The sequence below is a fragment of the Euleptes europaea genome, chromosome 2, assembly GCF_029931775.1.
Source record: "Euleptes europaea isolate rEulEur1 chromosome 2, rEulEur1.hap1, whole genome shotgun sequence".
Lineage (NCBI taxonomy): Eukaryota > Metazoa > Chordata > Lepidosauria > Squamata > Sphaerodactylidae > Euleptes > Euleptes europaea.
This window is the reverse complement of record NC_079313.1, coordinates 61,621,841-61,643,844: the sequence shown is the minus strand read 5'-3', so window position 1 is coordinate 61,643,844 and position 22,004 is coordinate 61,621,841. Positions and strand designations below refer to the sequence as shown.

At 39.7% G+C, this 22,004-nt stretch overlaps 1 protein-coding gene across 9 annotated transcripts in view; it reads left to right on the top strand.

Moving 5' to 3' along the window:
• The window catches only part of LRRC7 (leucine rich repeat containing 7), a 160,939-nt gene that overhangs the window by 92,466 nt on the left and 46,469 nt on the right, over nucleotides 1–22,004 (top strand). For 6 of the 9 annotated variants that reach the window (XM_056844366.1, XM_056844364.1, XM_056844363.1 and 3 more), the window contains 8 exons: nucleotides 1,425–1,494; nucleotides 3,813–3,912; nucleotides 5,914–6,038; nucleotides 8,262–8,312; nucleotides 9,515–9,712; nucleotides 11,608–11,719; nucleotides 13,947–14,127; nucleotides 14,824–16,501. In XM_056844366.1, coding sequence (XP_056700344.1) covers nucleotides 1,425–1,494; nucleotides 3,813–3,912; nucleotides 5,914–6,038; nucleotides 8,262–8,312; nucleotides 9,515–9,712; nucleotides 11,608–11,719; nucleotides 13,947–14,127; nucleotides 14,824–16,501 — 2,515 coding nt within the window. The remainder of the gene's footprint in view (nucleotides 1–1,424; nucleotides 1,495–3,812; nucleotides 3,913–5,913; nucleotides 6,039–8,261; nucleotides 8,313–9,514; nucleotides 9,713–11,607; nucleotides 11,720–13,946; nucleotides 14,128–14,823; nucleotides 16,502–22,004) is intronic. The other 3 variants (XM_056844367.1, XM_056844365.1, XM_056844362.1) reach the window with 2 other exon arrangements.

The following is a 22,004-nucleotide window of genomic DNA, read 5'->3' as shown; positions in this document are numbered from 1 at the left end:
AGACATAAGCCTGAGCAGAATAGAACTGACTTTTGCCTGGCTGGAGCTGCAGTTGGACTTCCCTCTTTGTGTTACATCAGGCAGAAGACATGGTGGCCTTTGAGCTCTTGGGTGCCCTCTTATTTTGCACAGGACAGTTGCTGAGGGAGAAGCAACACCTCAGGTACTAAAGAGTACCATATAAGTACTTCTGACCTTGTGAGCACCATGCTTCTGACCTTGTGAGCAGGACATGACAAGAAAGTTAAAAACAGCACTTCATAGAGTGCTTTGCCATACACAGGGTTTTCATCTGTCAGACATGCTATGAGAAATCAAAAGATGTGTAAGAGGATTCCTGAGATACTATAAGCTTCTGGTGCATCCTCTAACTGCAGCATTGTAAACACTGAAAACCCTAAAGAAAGCCAAATTGGGTAGTGGGGATGAAGTGCTGGGGTAGAAGTCAGGGAGCAGAAGTCACTGGGAAAGGCAGCTTTACTTTCCGTCTTCTTATCAGATAGCTAGCATTTTTCTTAGAAATAAATGAGGAGACTCAGTCTCTTTTCATTAAGCACTAGGCAAGGTCTTCAGTTTAGGGGGCCACACGTTCCATGCCCAAAGATTGGGGGACATGGCATCATGGCCATAGCCCAAAGCAACTGAGCTGAGGAGGAACCGGGCACCAGAGAGGAGCAGCGATCCATCATCATTTTAACTTATCCTTACCTGCTTTATGCATTTTGTGAGGCTGTGTTCACAGTCATAGTGGCTAGCTGTGGGTTTTTTTTCAGTATTATTTAAGCATGAAGTGTGGTGATTTTGAGAAATCCACTCTGAGCTGGGGGAATATTAAGGAATATTTGCAGTAATCTCTCAACCAAGAGGTCTAGCAAGTTGATCATTCATATATATGAGGACTAGAATTCACAGGAAGCTAACAAATCGAAGAAGAATCCAAGATTTTGAAGAGCTGCAAATTGCCTGTCCAGTTTTATGAAATATGTAACATTTGTTTATGATATGATATAGAATAAGTGTTGTGATGATTAGAACAAAACTGTGGTTATGTAGAAAAAGTTCCTTGCGCTCAAAGATCTTTCTGTAGATATGATGTTTAAGTGCCTCAAAGCTATGACTTAGATAAGTTTTATGAAGATGTTTTGTGAAATTGGCATTTTTTTAAAAACTCTGACTTTTATGGACATGTTTTGAGGAGTCAGAAGGTTAGATATGCATAAACAAAAACTTACACCAATAAAATGTTTCTGGGAAAATCAATAATTTAAAAGGAATGTTTCTATTAAAATGTCAAAAACAGTACAATAAAAGATAAACAACTGAAAATGGGCAGAATGTTAATTATCATCTGATTGAAATGTATGTAAGCAGGACTATTGTTTACATAAAGAACTCCTGTTTCCTCTATATTTTTATTTCTACAGACTGAAAAATTTGCCTATTACTTTTACAAAACTAAAAGAACTTGCAGCTCTGTGGCTTTCTGACAACCAGGTACAAATATAATCTGTCCTTGTCTTAACAGCTCAATAATACAGTTGTTTGTGGAGTTCAGCTCTAGTATAATAATATACGGTACAATCAAGCTAGTCCTTCAGTGTGATAGTTTCTGGGGGGAAATGTGGCAGTTGTCTAGAAGCACTCATCAATCACACCCACACCCTTATTTTTTCCCAAACCCTTTCCTATTAACAAGCCCTTTCAGTAACCTATCAAATATGTAAACTCTCCAGTTTGGGTGTGGGGTGAATGTTAGTACGGAAGCAACCCGTTAGGAAACTGTCTCCAATGCATGCTTACACTAGTTCTGTTTTTCTAAGTAATGGGTGTAATTGAATGGTAGGTTTCTGTTAGCAGAAAACAATGAAATAGAATCTCCACCCACCCACCCCCAGTCACTGAGGTCCCCAAAATGCTGTTTCTGGGGCTCACAAGACTTGAACACAGCAGGAGAGGCAGATTGGAGAAACTGATGAAAGTTGCCCTCCTTTTATGGCTGAATGGAAACTGAGTTTGGATGGAGATCCATTTCCATAGGTTCTCTAGTATTGCAAAGCGGTGTTTTGTTTTGCATTGACCCAGCTGTAGCCTAACAGGATTAGTAGTGCTTCAGAATACTCCCCTTTGTGAATATGTTATTAATAAAAATGAGCCTTTTAATTTTACTGGTATTCCAGTGTGAACTTTGTTACTATTTATATCCTAGTAGAATAAGTTTTACTATTCTAGTAGAAGGATGCCTGCTGAGTCTAGGCATAGAGGTAGGATGGGATATTCTGTTAGTGATATAAACATGACTTTGTAGAAATGTTACAAACCTCTGTAACTGTGCAGTCCTGAAGGGGTGGCGAAGCTGCTGAGGTGTTTACGTTGAGTGTGTGTAAAGTGCTGTCAAGTCGCAGGCAAACCATAGGGTTTTCAAAGCAAGAGACTTAGAGCCCAATCCTAAGGGGGGATACTTACTCTGTGCTTGGAGATGGCGTAGCCACACTGCCTCCTGAACCGCTTGCTGCGGCGCAGAAGGTAAAAGAAAAGAAAATCCTCCCAAGCCTCATGAAACTCCTCCATAGAGTTTCACAGGGCTATACCTTTTTGCAAGTATAACTCTGCAGCAGCATAAAGGGGCATTCCTGGGCCAAAAGGGGTTAGGGAGCTGATTAATGCCATCTCTGACCCCAGGAATGCCCTGGAAACTCTCACATCTATGCTGGCGTGAGCCATTGCACTGGAAAAACGCTGCTGGTAACGTAGCACCAGCGCCTGAGCCTCATGCTGCCTTGTGGTTCTCTTACCCTGCACTTACACTGGCATAAGGGTTACGCTGCCTCCTCAGCAGCTTGGCCCCCTTCTTCAGCATTGCACAGTTATAGAGGTGGTTTGCCATTGCCTTCCTCTGCATAGAGACCCTGGTATTCCTTGGTGGTCTCCCATCCAATTATGACCCTGCTCAGCTTCTTAGATCTGACATGATAAAGATAGCCTGGGCCATCCAGGTCAGGGCCATCCAGGTTTATGTTTGTGCAAACCTATTATTAAAACTTTAAACTATAACGATGTTGCATGCATCTTTCTGGATGAAACCCATAGTTTTATAAACTGTAATGACCTCCTTAAGAGAGAAAAAATATGGCAACATAGACCAGTAACTAAGTAATGAGAAAATAATGTCATATCATGTGGTTGGAGGTATAGAGTTGGATCTAGCCAGCTTTTCCAATCAATCTTGCCCTCTTCCTCTCCTTAATACAGCCTCCATCCCACATGGCTTCTGTTCATGCAGTTCCCACGAACCCCAGTATACCTTTTTTGGAATGGCCAAAGGGGACCCCTCCTTTTTCAACAGAGGAAAATTTGGCTGGATCCAACCATGACCTTCTGCCCATTATAGTCTATGATAGCGGGTCTCTTGAAAGGTGGCATATGTAGGTGGGTATAAAGTGCCATCAAGTCACAGCCAACTTATGGTGACCCCAGCAAGGGCTTTCAAGGCAAATGAGAAGCAGAGGTGGTTTGCCATTGCCTTCATCTACAGAGTCTTCCTTAATGGCCTCCCTTACAAGTACTGACCCTGCTTAACATCCAAGATCTGACTTCGGGCTATACCCTGCCACCTCCTTTCCCAAGATGGCATATAAATTATCTAAATAATTATTGTGAAATTATGCCGTTAGCAAATTTTTGATCATAAAAATTAACAATAGCTCTTTTGTATCTGGACATTATTTTTAACATTCCTGATACTTTCACATTTCTATTTATTTTAGTCCTCTTTATTTGGATTTCTGAAATTATTGTTTGTATTCTACTTATAGTCAAAGGCTCTTATCCCTCTTCAAACTGAGGCCCATCCAGAAACAAAGCAAAGAGTGCTGACTAACTACATGTTTCCTCAGCAACCTCGTGGTGATGAAGGTAAAGTATTGCTAGCAATATTTTCTAAATATGGGAACATATACAGTAATTATTTAATGTGGGCTTCAGTGTTCTGAACAATTACTCTATGAGGTTATTATTTATTTTATTGACAAAACTTATATCTCACTTTTCTGCCCTCACAAGGGGCACCAAGGTGGCTAACAAAACATACACAATAAAATCACATTTTAAAACCATTATACACTAAAAACCTTCCACAAAAACATGCAACATTAAAACAATTTAAAACAGAGCTAAAATCCATACAAAGACATAGAAACAACAATTAAAACATTGGTCAGGAAGGAGGGATTACTGAGGGAATACCAAATGAAACAAAACAGTCTTCACCTGCTGGTGGAAGATGGTAACAGAAGGGGGCAGATGAATCTCTGCCTGGGGAGAGATTCCAGAGTTTTGGTGCCATGACCAAGAAGGCCCTCTCCCAGATTAGCACCTGCCTAGTCTCAGAAGGCGGGGGCACCCAAAGCAGGGCCTCCAAAAATGACCGTAGTGGTTGGGTGGATTCATAAGAAGGTCCTTCACGTATGTTGGTCCCAAACCATATTCAGCTTTGAAGGTCAACACCAGCATCTTGAATTGTGCCTGGAAGCAAATTGGGAGCTAGTATGGATGGGCTCTGGAGTGATATGGGCCCTACAATCTACTCCAGGCAATATCCTGACTGCTCCATTCTGTATCAATTGAAGATTCTGAACATTTTTCAAGGGCAGTCCCACAAAGCTCACATTGCAGTCATCTCATCTAGATGCAATCAGGGCATGACGTGCAATGACTAGATATTTTCTGCCCAGGAAAGGCCACAGCTGGCTAACAGTCGAACCTGGTAAAAGGCACTCTTGGTCACAGTTACCACTTGTTTATCCAGCAGTAGGCCAGGTCCAAGAGCACCCCTGGACTACAGATCTGTTCCCTCAAGGGAAGTGCAACCTCATCTAGAAGGGGTGACACCTTAAATTCCGGGTCAGACCTTCCACCCACCAGTAGCACTTCCATCTTGTTGCCATTAAGCTTCAGTTTGTTGGCCACATCCACTCCAAAACTGCCTCCAAGTACTGCTTCAGGTTTTCTGCAGCTTCCCTGGGATCAGCTGAAAGTGCAAGATAGAGGTGAAGGTCATCCTCATATTGGTGACACCCAGGCCAAATCTCTGGATGACCTCACCCAGCAACTTCTTGTAGATGTTAAAGGACATAGGGGACAAGATTGAACTTTGCAGGACCCCATAAGCCACAGGCCAAGATGATGAGCAGAATTCCCCTAGCATCAACTTGTGAAACCTACCCTCTAGGTAAGACCAGAACCACGACAGAATGGTGCATTCCAATCCCAGCCCAGATAGATGGTCCTGAATGATACCACAATAGATTATACTGAAAACTGCTGAGAGGTCCAGAAGAATCAACAGACTTGCACTCCCTCTTTCCATCTCCTGGCACAGATCATCCATCAGGGTGACCAAGGCTATTTTAGTCCCATAACCAGGCCTAAATCCAGTTTGGAAAGGATCTAAACCATTTGCCTCATCCAGGAAAGCTTGGAGTCATCCAGCCACCACCTGTTCAGTTACCTTGCTCCAGAATGGAACACTGGAGACTGGTCAGTGATTATGGTGATAATTACTGTCTTTACAACTTGTGTAGACTTCCACAGCATTGGGTTCCGGTTTCATATCAGCCATATACTGGCTGAATCTCTGAGGCAGATCCTGATGTATGAAGTTAAATGACTAATGACTCATACTACTGTTTTGAGGGTAAACACAACAAAAATTATAAGACACTATTAAGTTTCCCTTTTTAGGTCTAAATGGTGGGTGGAAAGTCTTGACATACTTTCAATTATTTGAAGCCACTTCAGATAATTTAAAAGTTAGGAATGCAGTGCCATTTTTTCTAGGTTAGCATTAGCTAGCATTTGAAGGGAATATTTCAGGGGTTTGTTGCAAAGTTTATATTATTTGGGTATTAATTCTAGATTTCCAGTCTGACAGTGATAGTTTTAATCCAACTCTATGGGAAGAGCAGCGTCAGCAACGTATGACAGTTGCCTTTGAATTTGAAGAAAAAAAGGAAGAGGAGGAAAATGCAGGAAAAGTTAAGGTAATTGGTATTGTACTTCTTGGGTTTTGTTGCTTTGGGGGTGTGTGTGTAAAGTTTGGTGCACAAGCCCCACTGTAAAGAAACAGAATTCTTAAATGTGTGGAGTGAATCTTATTGAAATATTAGCTAACTGACTAGATCTGTGACTGTGCCTCCCATTGTTGGCTATGGTAGATGGAACCCTAAGTACCTACAGGCTTTTTGTTTTTCAATAGTAGGAAATAGGAAAGTCCTGCTTGTACATTTGTGGCTACATCATTTAAGTGCACTCAATAAGTTTGATTATATTTCCCCACCTGCCCCCAGTAGTCTGTTGACCCTATGGTATGTGTCTTCAGAATTAACTGACATTATTTTTGCCTGATTTACACTCACACAAATAGTATGTTCTATGCAATATATTCCATGATACAGAGTTTGTGATCTTATATCAGTATTCAGAACATGACTGTTGCATCTACTTCCCTGTCCTGAAGTACAGAGCTGGGCCAGTGTCATGATTACCTTGACATGTTCTTAATTTTATTATATGTCTCATATGACTACCTGAATGCCCTGTTTAGCATGCTAATGTTTGGTTCATTGCTAGGAAACGTACCAAGAATGCTGGATGCAGAGAACCATTGCTTCTCCTGGAATTTCCATGCGAGCTTTGCCTTGCTAGCTTGGGGCAAATGTAATTTCAAAGAGGTTATATTTCTCAGCCCATTAACCAAAAAAGCCTTGATTAATATGCCTAAGGTCTTAAGTATTTAATCCAATTTTAGCTCCATAGTTCCTTTTCTGACTTTACCATCTGTCCATTTTAAATTAGATTTGCTATGGTAAGGAGTCATATCTGTCAAATCAGTTGCATTTGAAAGTTCATCAAAGCTATTGTTGAGGTTACGTGCAAAGTAATAACACCCCACTTACCTGTTCCAAGCCTTATCTTTTGACCTAGCTCATTCCAGAGTTCTTGAGACAATTGCAAAGCAGTGTGTCTTTATGGATCACTGTGCTGTAAGGCTGCTACTGTGTGAAAATGCAGTAAAACCAGCACTGTTATTCAAGCCAAACATTTAGAATGGAGCTGGAATAAAATTAAGAATTAAAAAAAACTTAGGTTTGAGAGAACATTAAGGTACTTCAGATTTTGGTTATGCATGAGAGTTGTAACTGAAGGCTGCCAGCTGTGACGAGGAAGTACGTATTCCCGAGACACATATTCCCACACTCCCAATTGCTAGATGTGTTTAATAGGGAGCCTGTGTAATATCTGCGGTTGGCCTTGTGATCCCTTCAACAATGCAGTTTTCAGTCTTGTCTGAGTTTGCACATGTATGTTCATCTCTTGATGACTACTGTATCAAGTGGTGATTATTATTTGTGGAACACTCATCAGAAATCAAACACAACAGACGGAATGGCTATGTTCTCCTGACACAATTTCAATCACAGTCTTTTTCAATGGAGAAAATTTGTTTGCTTGCACAAATTCCAGTTGGGGTTAATCTGTTGTAGCAAAACTCACCAAATGATGAAGAACTGGGTGATAAATCTATATATGTGGATTAGCCCTAACATCCCTTCTGTTTTTAAGAAGCTGGCATATGTAACTCCAATTTTATAGCATAGTGAAAGAAACACAAGATTGCTTTCAGTTATATAGTGGAACTCCTAATTAATTCTGATAGATAAAATCACCAAAAAAAGAGACAAATTTGTCTGGGCAATGCTAAACATCTACAATATGATATATTGTAGAAGTGGTATTTGGTATGCTGTAGAGGGGAAATTATTTTGTAGATTCTAACTGTGTTTATTGTATTCCAACATATCAAATGGTACATATCAGTCCAACATATAGGTGTTTGAAGGTGATTCTCTTGTCTATCAGTATATTGCAATGCCATATGAAGACACCTCTGTGTTTGGCTGATATGAAGGTACTTTTCAGATGAATGAAAGAGTCCTTAATAGCAAGAGCCGGATTTTCAAGGAAATATATGCCCTGAGGCACTGTACACATTAATCTAACTTTTATAGGCTTTGGTTTAATAGGCTTTGGTTTATTATCTTTAGTTTAAATGAAAGTAGTATTTGATGATGGATCTTTATTACAGTTTTTCATAATAACTTTGTATCAGTGGATCTTGTGAAATTTACTTTGGTCAAGTATTTCATTTGTTTGCTGCAATGAATTTGATAGTAGAAATTAAAAAAAGCAATTCTTCTATCCAGGAATATTGCACTTTGGAAGGTTTTTATCCCCAGCGGCATGCTACTTCTGAGGTAACTTTAAATGTGAAACATAAAAGACCATGACTAGAAAGGGAGTCTAGACTTCATTGGTAATTGTCATTCTTAATATCATTTTAATATCAACTACGGAAAGCCTTCACCCTAATTCTATTTAGCACATTTGCCAATACAAATAATAATGAAAATTAATATTGAAGTAAGTTAAACTGACTTGACTCAAATCACCTTACATAATTAATCTGGTTACACTGTATTTTAGTGTCCTTTCCCACGCATGCACTATTTGGCTTCAAAATAATTTTTGAGGTTATATGTAAGTCTCAAATTAACACATGGCCCAGTTTGTGTAGTAAGCTTCTTCAATTAGACCATCACCAGTTGTAGTCTTTCAACTGTAAGTCAGCTAGAGCAGTAGCAAGTCTGTATTCCACACATCACTGACAGCTTTCTTGTTGAAACTTTACGTTGACTTGTAATGTAGTATTTCACATTTGCTATTGGGAATCATGTTTGGATGTTCTTGTCCGTAATGCATATTTTATTATATTTCAATGGTGAATGTAATTTGCTGTCATACTTCGTAATCTTCACATCAGTCAAGCTTTTTGAATGGATGCCAATTAACTTGTGTCTGTATTGGAACCTTAGCTTTATTTGTGTGGGTTTTTTTTTTACTTTGTAGTAAAAATAATAGTATTAGACTTGCACAGACACACTCATCCATAAAAGAACATAATTGTCCCATATTAGGCGCAATCCATTGGAGTTTGTCCCATTTATTTTATCAGTATTTAATAACACCTAACTTTCACTGGACTGTACACAGTACATTAGAGTGTGCTGTGACAGTTTTTTATTATAAATCCAGAGCGTCTTTCCATATGATAGTGAAGGTCTAGATTCAACTTGAACCACTAGAGAAAAGTCTGAATATGAAAGTATAATTTTAATCAAAATATTCTTACATTATAAAGTTTTAGGCAAATGGAAAAATGAACAACTCTCAGTCATTAAAACCACAGTGGCTTTTAATTCTGCATTTGTCATGATATAGGTTTTAGCACTCAGTATAGAAAATGTTTTATGTTAACATTGTCTCAAATACCTTAATTCACTGTCTGTGTGTTGTGTTTAAATAGCCTTGATAATTACAATCTGAAGTGTAAGGTTCATGTTGTTTTTTTAATTTCCTATTTGTGCTTTTTACTTTATTTTATTAAACAAAAACTCAGGTTGAAATAAACTTAAAGCGTTATCCAACTCCATATCCAGAAGATTTAAAGAACATGGTGAAATCTGTTCAAAATCTGGTGGGTAAAAGCCATGGAATGAGGCCTGAAAATACAACGCCAACTGCCAGTACTGAGCAAAGTATGAAAAACAAGTATGAGCACAAGTGGCCAATGGCAACTAAGGAAATATCAGTGGAGGTAAAAATGGCAACACTATTTGCTGATTAGACAAACCAGTGCTTGTATCAAGATCAATGCAATATAGATCTCTTCATTAAGATCATTGTAAGTGTGCATCAGTTTGCCTGCCGCCCTACTCTCACACAGTTTTACTTCAGCTGTCAATGCTTCCTCTCTGGTTTTCTTTTTCATGGTGACACCAAAGGGTTCTCATATTATGTAGTACAAACTGCTGGTTCTTAGCTTTAAATCCCTTCATATCGAATAACTTATATACCTGGATTATTGAGTGGCCCAACTTAAACTAGCACAGCAACTTTATTCCTCAGGCCAATCCTTGCTCTCCATTCCTTCATGCAGACTGGTTAAAACCACTACTGCTTGATCCCAGGTTTTTTCATTAGCATCTACTGCTCTGTTAATTGATCAGGAAGGCACCCACTCAGAACTGTATAAGCCCGTGCAATTAAGTCCAGTCATTATTTGGAAGCTGTTGTCTTTTAATGTATGTCAGGCAGATTGTTCTGAGATGTTGCATTTTGGGATTGTTTTCATTTATTTATTTTTTAACTTCATTTATACCCCACCTTTCTCCCCAGTGGGGAACAAAGCAGCTTACAGATCTCCCAGATCCTAGTTTAACACACTAATTCTCATCATTTGGTTCCTTAATTGGATAAGACAACCTTGAAATACCCCAAATAAATGGCTATTTCCAGTATGTCAGCACTGCATGGCACATTAATCTGTCACAAAGTGACAACTAATGCAACCATGAACAAAGTTATACCCTTTTAAGCCCACTGAAGTCAATGGTCTTAGAAGGCCTTGCAGTTGTACTGAAAGTCATTTTGTTATTGATCACAATATTTTTGCCACAGTCATAATATTTCATTCTTAAGCAACTTGCATAGTTTAAAAGCATGTAGTTCCTTCCTTTGCTTCCCCTCCTGCTTTTATATGTGACTCGATACTATGCTGTGATCATCAGTGTTACATATACAACAAGTAGGACCTGGAAAGGAGCAAGATAAGGATTAGTAGAAAGGAAAGAAGGAGTAATGCACTATCCCTTAACAGGGGATGGAAGAGTAGGACAAGCCACAAGTGCACCAGCAATGTGTAATTCCAGTTCTCAGAATCAGTGAATGCATCACCTGAATTGAGTTACTAGGATGCAGGGTGTTCTGCCTTTTTATGGTCTACATTTTTTTCTGGGCTGGGTTTTTAATGTTGGATTTAAATTAGTATCTTTTAATATTTTGTTTTTATTATTTTCTTATTTCAAGTATTATGAAAAAAGAAACCGTTCTCTCTCTCTGCTTACTCCACACCACACATAATTGTATAAATTCCTCACAGAAGATGCTGGGATTAGGAGTTGGTGGGAGTTGGGGGGGGAGGGAGGGGCTGTCAGTGAGTTTCTGGCAATTCCTAGAGAGGAACAGCATAACTTCGGGGATTTTCCTAGAAGTAATGTCATGCTATTACTGATGGTGATTTCTAACTTTTTTTTCTCATGGCAGCTGCTATTACTGATGGTGATTTCTAGCATATTCAAGCCTCATCAGGCTGACTTTTTGGAGTTTGTTTATCTTTTTTCAGTATAGTGGGGGAGTCCAAAAAGTATGTCAAGACCCCTACCAGGTGGCCTGGTTTTGCCACTTACATGGGACCAGCCACTTTACAATAAAAGATAGTGATATTTAAACTTTTCTCCATCCATCATAATGTTAACTTTTACAGAATTCAATTATGACAAAAGCTGCAATCATATTAGTTCCGTTTCTGCATGGAAACTCTACAGTTCCATATGCATGCCATCGTTGGTTATTCAAATTTGTTGTGGCTTCACTTGCTGAGCTAACCTTTTAAAATTGTATTTCATTCTCCAATATTATTTAATTTATCAGGACCCTTTTGTACATCCTGTGAATGATATGAGGATGGGAGAACTTCGCCCCTCCATGACTGAAACACCATTGTACCAGCCTAAGCTTGTTCTCTTGGGAAAAGAAAAAAAAGGTACTGGATCGCTTGGTAGACATTTGGAAGAAAATTATGATGACAGTTGTAGAAGTAAGAACACTGTGCATGACACTGCTTTCTGTTAGAGCTGGCACATAAAGATATCATGGAGAATTCATCTTTCATAGAGAGAGATAATTTATTATGCTATTTTGAATTTAAGAAAAGGTGCAGTTGAGAAGGGTATACTGCAGTGGTACAAATGAGCAATAGTTAATGGATGATCCCGAGCCAAACTACTTGGTCCTGAAAACTCTCCCTTCGTCATATCTTTATTATTCTAGCAGTTTGGGCAAGATTGAGGGTAGTGCAGGGAAGGTAGGAAGCTGCTCCCACCCCTAGCCCACAATGAAGCTAATAATGTAGAACTAACAAACTTAAGTGTTTCATCATAGTACAGATTGCTTTCAAATAATGACAATATAATAATGTACTTTTCAGTATTGATTCGTCAGTATGGTCAGGAGATATAACTTGTCTTAGATCAGTCTCTGTACCAGAGAACTGGAGAATGGCCAGTGTAACACCCACTTATAAAAAAGGTTCCAGGGGGACCCATGAAATTACAGGCAAGTTAGCTTAATGTCTGTTCCAGGTAACTTGATGGAAAACATTATTCAAGATAGAATTGTCAAGCATATAGAAGGGCAAGCCCTGCTGAGCAAAACCCAACATGGCTTTTGTAAAGGTAGGTCCTGTCTCACTAACTTTTTAGAGTTTTTTGAAAGTGTCAGTAAGCATGTGGACAGGAATGAGCCTGTGGACATTGTGTTTTTGGATTTCCAAAAGGCTTTTGACAAAGTCCCCCACCAAAGACTGCTAAGCAAACTTCATAGTCATGGGATAAGAGGACAAGTCCTCATATGGATTGAGAGCTGGCTGAAAAATAGGAAGCAGATAGTAGGAATCAATGGTCAGTTCTCACAATGGCGATATGTGAACAGTGGGGTACCTCAGGGATCTGTATTGGGACCGGTGCTTTTCAACCTGTTCATCAGTGACCTGGAGTTGGGGATGAACAGCAAGGTGGCCAAGTTTGCAATGACACCAAATTCTTGAGGCTGGTTAAAACAAAATCAGACAGTGAAGAGCTCCAAAAGGATCTCTTCAAACTGGAGGCATTAAAATGGCAAATGAGATTCAGTGTGAGCAAGTGTAAAGTGATGCATATTGGGGCAAACAATCCCAACTTCACATATACATTGATGGGTTCTGTGCTAGCAGTGACAGACCAATAAAGGGATTTTGGGGTTGTAATGGATAGCTTGATGAAGATGTCAAGTTGTCAACCCAATGTGCAGCTGCTGTGAAAAAGGCGAATTCTATGCTGGGCATAATTAGACAAGGAAAAGATAATAAAACTGCTGCTACCATACTGCCCTTGTACAAATCTATGGTGAGTCTACACTTGGAATACTGTATACAGTTCTGATCACTGCGCCTAAAAAAGGATATTGCAGAGGTTGAGAAGGTGCAGAAAAGAGCAACCAAAATAATTAAAGGGCTAGAGCAACTGCCCTATGAGGAGCAGTTAAAACTCTTAGGGCTGTTTAGCTTGGAAAGAAGGTGGTTAAGGGAGACATTATAGAGGTCTGTAAAATTATGCATGATATGGAGAGAATGGACAGGGAGAAGTTTTTCTTCCTCTCTCATAATACTAGGACGCGGGGTCATCTGCTGAAGCTGGAGGGTGAGATATTCAAAAATGATAAAAGGAATTATTTCTTCACACAACGCATAGTTAAATTGTGGCACTCCCTGTTCATGGAGGATAGGGCTATTTATGGCTATTAGTAAAAATGGATACTATCCATGATGCATACCTACTCTCTCCTGGATCAGAGGAGCATGCCTATTGTGGTTGGTGCTGTGGAACACAAGGAGGATAATGCTGCTGCAGTTGTCTTGTTCGTGGGCTTCCTAGAGGCACCTGGTTGGCCACTGCAAACTGCTGGACTTGATGGACCTTGGTCTGATCCAGCATGGCTTTTCTTATGTTCTCATGGCAGGATGTCCTAGAACTCAGATTGCTGCTGTTGGCAAAAGCAGCAGAAGAAGGGATATTGCACCTCTTGGGATTCTTTTCAAAGAACTAGCCACAGCGGGACAGTATAGAAATTGCACCATTGTTGTAGCTTATTACAGTAGCTATTCTATGTGTAAATGTTTGGTTGTGTTTTCTCCCAGGGAGTTATGTTTTCATATTGCTTGCTCTGTTTTCCAGAGTCAACAGATGAGTCCGAAGCAGATAAAATTCACTGTATGAACAACAGCGTTTCTTCAGGCACCTATTCAGATTATTCACCATCACAGGCTTCTTCAGGGTCTTCTAATGCTCGTGTTAAAATGGGGTCCATGCAGACTACAGCTAAAGATGCAGTGAATAATTCCTTGTGGGGCAACAGGTATGCTTATTTGGCTTTGCAACTACTTTGATGTGGAACTTGGCATTGCATATCCAAATAAAATAAAAGCAGGTTAAGGCAGCGTGTGTTCCACTAGAAAAATTATGATTTATACTAAAATAGGTCATAAAAGATTAGTTCATTGTAATTTTAGATTTGATAAGAAAGTAAGTATTGCATATATTTCCATTTGTCCTCCCAAAATGCCTACTAATTCCCCTTAACGTCAGAATGTCTAAAAGTTTTGCATCTCTAAATTAAACCGGCTTTCTCCCAATCTAAGATGGCAGTGCTTACTGAATACCTGATCAGACCAAACTCTACTGAAGAAGTACTTTGAAAAGGAAGGAGCTGTAAGGCTGTCCTTACTGTGAAACAATGTGAATCTGTATACTTTTGAGCTGCACGTTTCAGAGGAGACACCAGTTTCTTATGTCTTCAGTTCTACTTATAAAATTCTCAAAATGAAAATGAATGCACTTAGCCATTTAAAAAACTAATTTGTAGTCAAGTAAACAAGAGCCCCGCTGCTGTCCCTGGCCATTTGCTTTGTTTCCAACTTAAACATTTATTGTTCAATACTGGAGTGTACAATACTGGAGTGCACATGCAGTTATGGTAAGATATTTGTTAGCATTTTCTTGTGCTATGATCACTCTTTTTGAAGAGGTTGATTTTTATCTTTGTTTCTTGCAGGCTTGTTCAATCTTTTCCCCAACCCCTTGAGACAAAGCCATTGCTCAGCCAGCGAGATTCGGCTCCAGCAGGAAACTTGCAGCAGCATAACGATAGGCGTCAAATGAGTGACACATTTGCTGACAGCTGGAATGATGGTTCTCATTATGATAACACAGGATTTGTAGCAGAGGAGAGCACAGTGGAGAACCCCAGCTCCAACCCCCTCTTAAGCTCTAAATCAAGAAGCACATCTGCTCATGGGCGCAGGCCTTTAATTAGGCAGGACAGAATAGTTGGCATTCCCCTAGAACTTGAACAGCCTACTCTCAGAAATACACCTGAATCAGAAGTGCCTCCATCAAATCCTTGGCAGAACTGGACAAGGACCCCTAGTCCATTTGAAGATCGGACAGCCTTTCCTTCAAAACTGGAGAGTACCCCTACCACCAGCCCTTTACCTGAAAGAAAAGATCGTGTTAAAGACTCTCCTGAAATAACTGGCACCTTTCCTCCAGGAACAGCATGGGAGTATCATGATGCAAATGCTAACAGAAGTCTTAGTAATATGTTTTCTCATATTCACTGTCGCCCTGACCCATCTAAAAATATAATTTCCATCAGCAAGAGTACAGAGAGGCTTTCTCCAATGATGAGAGAGTTAAAGACAAGTAGATTTAAGAAGTCGCAGAGTATAGATGAGATAGATATTGGCGCTTATAAAGTTTATAATATACCGCTGGAGAACTATGCAGCCACTACAGACAATGCTGGAACACATGAGATGCCAGACAAAATGATGCGGCCAGAACATGGAATGTCTAGTATGTCTCGTAGCCAGTCTGTGCCAATGCTTGATGATGAGCTTCTGACCTATGGAAGTGTTAAAGTTCAGCAACAACAAAAGCCTTCTGTAACTAAGAAGGTGTACCAGTTTGACCAAAGCTTTAATCCTCAAGGATCAGTGGAAGTGAAAGCAGAGAAGAGGGTACCACCACCTTTTCAACACACTCCAGATTACATTCCCCAGCAGAGTAAAAATGTCCCCAAGGATTTGGTTAGCCCAAGAGCCTACCGAGGCTACCCACCTATGGAGCACATGTTTTCATTCTCTCAGCCTTCTGTTAATGAAGAGACTGTCAATACTCAGTTCTCAAGTCAGGGATCAAGGGCTGGATTTTTGAGAAGAGCAGATTCATTGGCCAGTTCTACAGAAATGTCAATGTATAGAAGAGTCAGTGAACCACATGAACTGCCTCAGAGCGATAGGTATAACAGACCCCAATATAGAGGAGCTATGGAACGCCAAAGCAGCATTTCTGTGCCTGAATCCCAGTTCCTCAAAAGGAATGGCAGGTATGAAGATGAACACCCTTCATATCAAGAAGTGAAAACTCAGTCTGGAAATTTTCCAGTTAAAAACCTAACACAAAGGAGGCCATTGTCTGCAAGAAGCTACAGTACAGAGAGTTATGGTACCTCCCAAACCAGGCCAGTTTCAGCTAGGCCTACAATGGCAGCTCTGTTGGAAAAGATACCATCAGACTATAACTTGGGTAACTATGGTGACAAGCCGTCAGATAACACTGATTTAAAGACAAGGCCTACCCCTGTGAAGGGAAGTGAGAGCTGTGGTAAAATGCCCGCTGACTGGAGACAACAGCTACTTAGACATATAGAAGCTAGAAGGTTAGACAGGGTATGTTTGGCATTTCTCTGCAATAAATGCCTTTTAGTTTTTATATTTTCATATCTCAAAAGTTTTTGCTTGCAGTGGCTAATATTGTTATCCAATAGTAATTCCTGTATTTTGTGTTATGGGTAAATCATCTGTGAAGTCTGTTAAGGTTATCAATGAGTATTAAGGGTCCTTGAATAAGAGTTAGTAAAAGTCCTCTCTGGTATAGAAAAAATGTTTAAAACAAAAGAAAATCAAAATTTCTGCCAGAACAATTGTGAATTTTGTCAGGTGTTTACTTTTAAAGTGTATAGGTAAAATGCTCAAGATAAGTTCAAAAACAAAATACAGAGTATTTGATATGGTGATAGTGGAAAATGCCATCAAGTCACAGCCAACTTATTGTGACCCTGTAGAGTTTTCAAGGCAACGTCCGCATAGAAACCCTGGACTTCCTTGAAGGTCTCCCTAAGTACTGAGGGCCAACCCTGCTTAGCAGCCAAGATCTGATGATACTGAGCTAGCTTGGGCCATCCACGAGCGTTTGTCATAGGTAGGATTAAAGTTAATGAGAACAGTTCAAAATTCCACAGAGCTTTAGGGCACATATGAAACAGTCTGCATACAGAAACACTCTGTATACAGAAACTGCTTTCTCCTCTTCCGTGTTAGCAATGGGGGGGGGGTCTCTTGTAGAAAAGTACAGGTGACATCAGAACCCTCGAGTATACTTGAGCTGTTGGACAATGGCAAATTTTTCTGGATGGCAAATATTTCTGTATTTCCTTTATCCTTTGTAGATTATGTAGCCATTCTTAGGTGCCTTGCAGATTACTGTTCTAAACCAGATGTCATCCGTTGTTGGCCCATTTCTGAGTAAAGCAATACAGAGATGGGCGTTTTATACAGCTCATTTCAATCCATGTAAAGCACTCTGGCACTGCTTTTCCCCACCTTTTTCTGAGGCACATTCTTTTTCACCTTTTTTTAAAATGTTCTGAGATTTGCGCTCTAGTACCATAGCATTCCAGCGCATCCCAACGGGACACAAATGACTTTGTCTGAAAAGGTTTTTTTAAAATCCGTTAGCAGCCAGGAGCCAAAATGGTTGTGACTGAAATGACACCAAAAAATCTGTTAGCAATTGGCTGCTAAAATGAATTATAAGGGCAGTTTGAAAGGGGCCTTAGTCTGATCAAGGAACAATCTCCATGTTCTGATGCTTCAGTGTTAAGCCTATTTACATGAAAATAAATCAGTTTATTTGGATTCATGTATTTCCAAATGTGAGTAGGATCTCCATATCGAATACCTAAAGACCCAGCAGTGGCCAAAGGTTTCACATTATACCTTATGATCTTAATATTTGTTTAAAATACTATCTTTAGTATTTATCATCTCATAACTCTGCAAGCTTCAGCCAGTATTAGAGTTTAATAATGTTCACAGAGTCTGAAGTAGGGCTGTGCAAAAGATAAAATTCGGTAAATTTTGGGTTTATTGGACCCGATTTTGGGGTGGGGGGAAACCCAAAATAAGTGGAATATTCATACCGGTAAATGGGTATTTCAGCTTTTTAAAGGTTTTCCTGAAAAAAATAAGGTCCATTTTTGTCTATGGACATTTTTTTCAAAGCTCCTGTCGGGGCATTTTTAGAGGTAGAGTTTCCAAATTTTTAGGGTAGCTGCAAGGGACTCTTCTTGCATGAACCCCAAAGTTTGGTGAAGTTTGGAACAGGGGGTCCAATTTTATGGGTTTCCAAAGGGGTCACCCCCTTCTCCATAGAATGCTGATTCGGCAATTGGCTATCCAGCTTAGGCTTTATTCTCTATTTTAATATTCGGCCCCAAATAAACTTGGAAAAGCCGAAATGCCTTTTTCGGGTTTGTTTTCAGGTTGGTAACCTAATATGCACAGCTCTAGTCTGAAGAATTAAAAGTGATGTGTTACATTATTTAGAAACATTGTTTATTGTCTTGCGAGGAAGACACTGTATAATAAGAAAATAGAAATGTCCAGAAAATCTTTTTGGGAAAGCAAGTGTTCTGATGTTATATTAATCTTCTTTTAGGTATGTATTAGCTTGGGCTCTTTGAATGCCATGTTTCTTTAAAGCTGAATAACTTTTTCATTAGCCCTTTGTGGCCCTGTACTTTTTTTCATTATTTAGTTTATCATTTGGACCGTTCTGTCCTTTTGCTGTCTTTATTGAACAGGAGCAAGCTAAATTATGAAGGCCATATGCATACATGATTTTAGCCATGTAATTAAACTGGGCCAAAAATAATTATGAAGCATTGGGGCCTTGAGCAAAATCAATTGCATCTTCTTCACCTCTTGCCTCTTCTATTGGCAGAAGAAATGCAGCAGAGCAAGCTTGCTGGTTGTGTAAGTGGGATGAAGGGTGAATTTTGCCTGATTTCTCCCTCCTTACTGGAACTCACCTCTCATGCCTTGTGGCATTTTGTTCATGAAGCAAATTTGACCTCCCACTACCACTGCCACCACTGCTGGTCACAGTCTATGGCTGCAATCTTGAGGGGGGGGGAGGTGAATCTCCTTAGGAGCCGGCATGACCCCGCACCAGTGTAGGTGCCACTTTATCATGGGATACAGATGTAAGTGTGCAAATATGAAGCAGTGATCGGGCCAATAAAATTACATTTAATTGCATGTGCATTCCAAAATTAGATTTTTATTCTAGATGTTTAAATATAGATTTAAAAAACTCTATGACTTGTGAAAGAAAATAACTACATACAGTTTATGGATCTCCCTGTTCACTTCTTTGGGGTTAAATATGATTTATGAATTTAGGTGTTTCATGAGGAATATTTTTTTTTAAAGATAAAGGTCCCCTGTGCAAGCACCGGGTCATTCCTGACCCATGGGGTAACACCACATCCCGACGTTTCCTAGGCAGACTTTGTTTTACGGGGTGGTTTGCCAGTGCCTTCCCCAGTCATCTTTCCTTTACCCCCAGCAAGCTGGGTACTCATTTGACTGACCTCGGAAGGATGGAAGGCTGAGTCAGGCTACCTGAATCTGACTTCCGTTGGGATTAAATACAGGTCGCGAGCAGAGCTTTTGACTGCAGTACTGCAGCTTACCACTCTACGCCACGGGGCTCCTGAGGAATATTTACCTCTCCAAAATGTGTTAATAGAACTAGGTTTCAGACGATGTACACTGTCAGTGTATGAGTAAGCCAGTCTTGGATCAAACACCACAGACAACTTTTGTATTTTCTGACAATCTCAAATACAGTCCTTCTTTGGGGAGTGAGTTTACGCATGCAGCTGCAAAAGTGTTTAGGAGCCACCAATCTACAATGTATGAATTAGCTTTAAGTAACCTGGTATGCTGCTTTGAATAATGTAGGGCAGCAAGAGTGAGCTTAAATTTAAAACACAAAATGGAAGACTGACCTTGATGCAAAGAACAAAATCCTGCTATGTCTTAAAACTGTGGTTTTAAAATGTGAATATTTGTTACTTGAAAATGTTTTTATGAACTCCCCTCAGGGCCAGTGACAGAATTTACTGGGTCTGGTAAACTAATTGTATTTGTATGAATGTGCATGCTGACTAGAGATGTAGCATTGCTAGAACTCTAAAAAACACATTAATGTCTAATGTCAGGAGTCATAAAATGACACCAGTCTATGGTTTAAAGTATATCTGGCACTGTGGGTTTATTTTATGGAATCTAGATACTAGGGGGGGAAATCTACTAATTCACTCAAGACTCTATGCTAACCATTCTGAGCTCTGGCCCCCTCCCACGCCACAATTCCATACTGCTTTCCATTTTGTGATTGGCTGAGGCCATCTAAGGCTGCCTTGTGTTGATTGTGGTTTACTTGTGTCTCTTCTCTGTGTCAGCAGTTCTGACTCCATTTGAAAGAATAGAACACGGGGCCCCAGCATGGCACCCGTGGGCACCATGGCACCTGCCAACACCTTTTCTGGTGCCCGCCAAGTATTTTTAGGAAGTGGGGAAACCCCCAGGTAGGGTTTTGCCCAGCAAGGCTTCTGATTGACTATTAGAGATTTAGTTGGCTGTGCAGATGTTATAAAATGTTGCTTTGGCAGCAGCTGCCACCACAGCACAAGGATCTACACTGTGTTACTGAAATCAAGCTGTGGCGGTCATTTTGTGGCTGGCTCTGCCTCCTGCAACAGCCATTTTGTGGCAGCTATACTGTTGCTGTGTGCACCATACCATGTCAGAATTCCCAGTGTGCCCACAGGCTCAAAAAGGTTGGGGACCCCTGGAATGGAAGACCTTCTGGATTTCAGCCAGGTCAAGAATAATATCTTGTAACTGCTCTTATTATCATCCCCGCATACACACATACACCTTTCCCCTTTAACAATCAGCTGCTTTCAACATTCTGCCCCTTCTGGAATACATTTGGTCATCAGTTGGCTTCTTTGGGGGGGGGGCATATTTTGGTTTATTGATACTTTCATCCACACAGGGGCCAGCTGTTAGATATAGTAACTATATTTTATTCTGTACAGTTCTTTGCTTTATAGTATTTATACATTATTATTAATAATAATTGCTAATCATAGCTAAAATGTAGAAATATATCAGTATAAATCTGTATATTGTTTAATTTGAACAAATTATTTCCCTAGGGCTTTATGATGTATATTTTAGAAAAAGAAGCATGGTAAACTTCTGTAAAAAGCATGGGATACTGTTTTTTAAATTGAGCATCTCTTTCTCATATTGAAGCTTTGCTGGTGCAGATTAACCAAAGTCTTTGTCCTCTATGGTAAATAGTTGTCAGTTTTGTTCACTATTAACAGATTATTTGCAGTAAACATGTACTATAATTGAAGCATCCTATACTGTTGTATTTCTTCAGATAAAAAAATCAGTTCATACAGAAAAAATTACAAAATATTAAGAATCCTATGTATAAATGTATGTATTAACAAGATAACTTAAGTCAAGTGCTTAAAGACTAACAAAATTGATCAGCGTCAGCTTTTGTGAATCAGACATATCTTCCTCAGATGCATGGAGTACATAAGCATTTTTCAGGCTCCCTTATGGGGTTGGGAGTTGTAACAAAGACCTATTGTAAATCCTGTTGTATGTAATTCTGCTGTGAGTCTCTGTGAAAGGGACTGGAATAGATATGGTTGATGTTCATAAAGAATGATGAGAGAAGTCAGAAATTCTAGCCTCTCATGGTGTCGATGCAGTAAGATCCAATCAAAACAGTAACAAATCAATTCAAAGCAGGATTAGAAGATAGAGAGTGGAACATCTGATAATTTCAGATAGTTACTTTTGTTAGTGTACAATAGCAAGCTAAAGCAGAAGCCCAGTTACACCTTATTGACTCATACTGGAACAAATGTAGTTAGTCTTTAAGGCACCTTCTTTTTTATTTTGGAAGCTCTGGTTTCTCTAGTCATTCATTATGAGCAACAACTATATCCATTATAATCTCTTTCAGGAAGACTCACACCTGAATGATTTACAACAGGTCAGCAGGAGATCC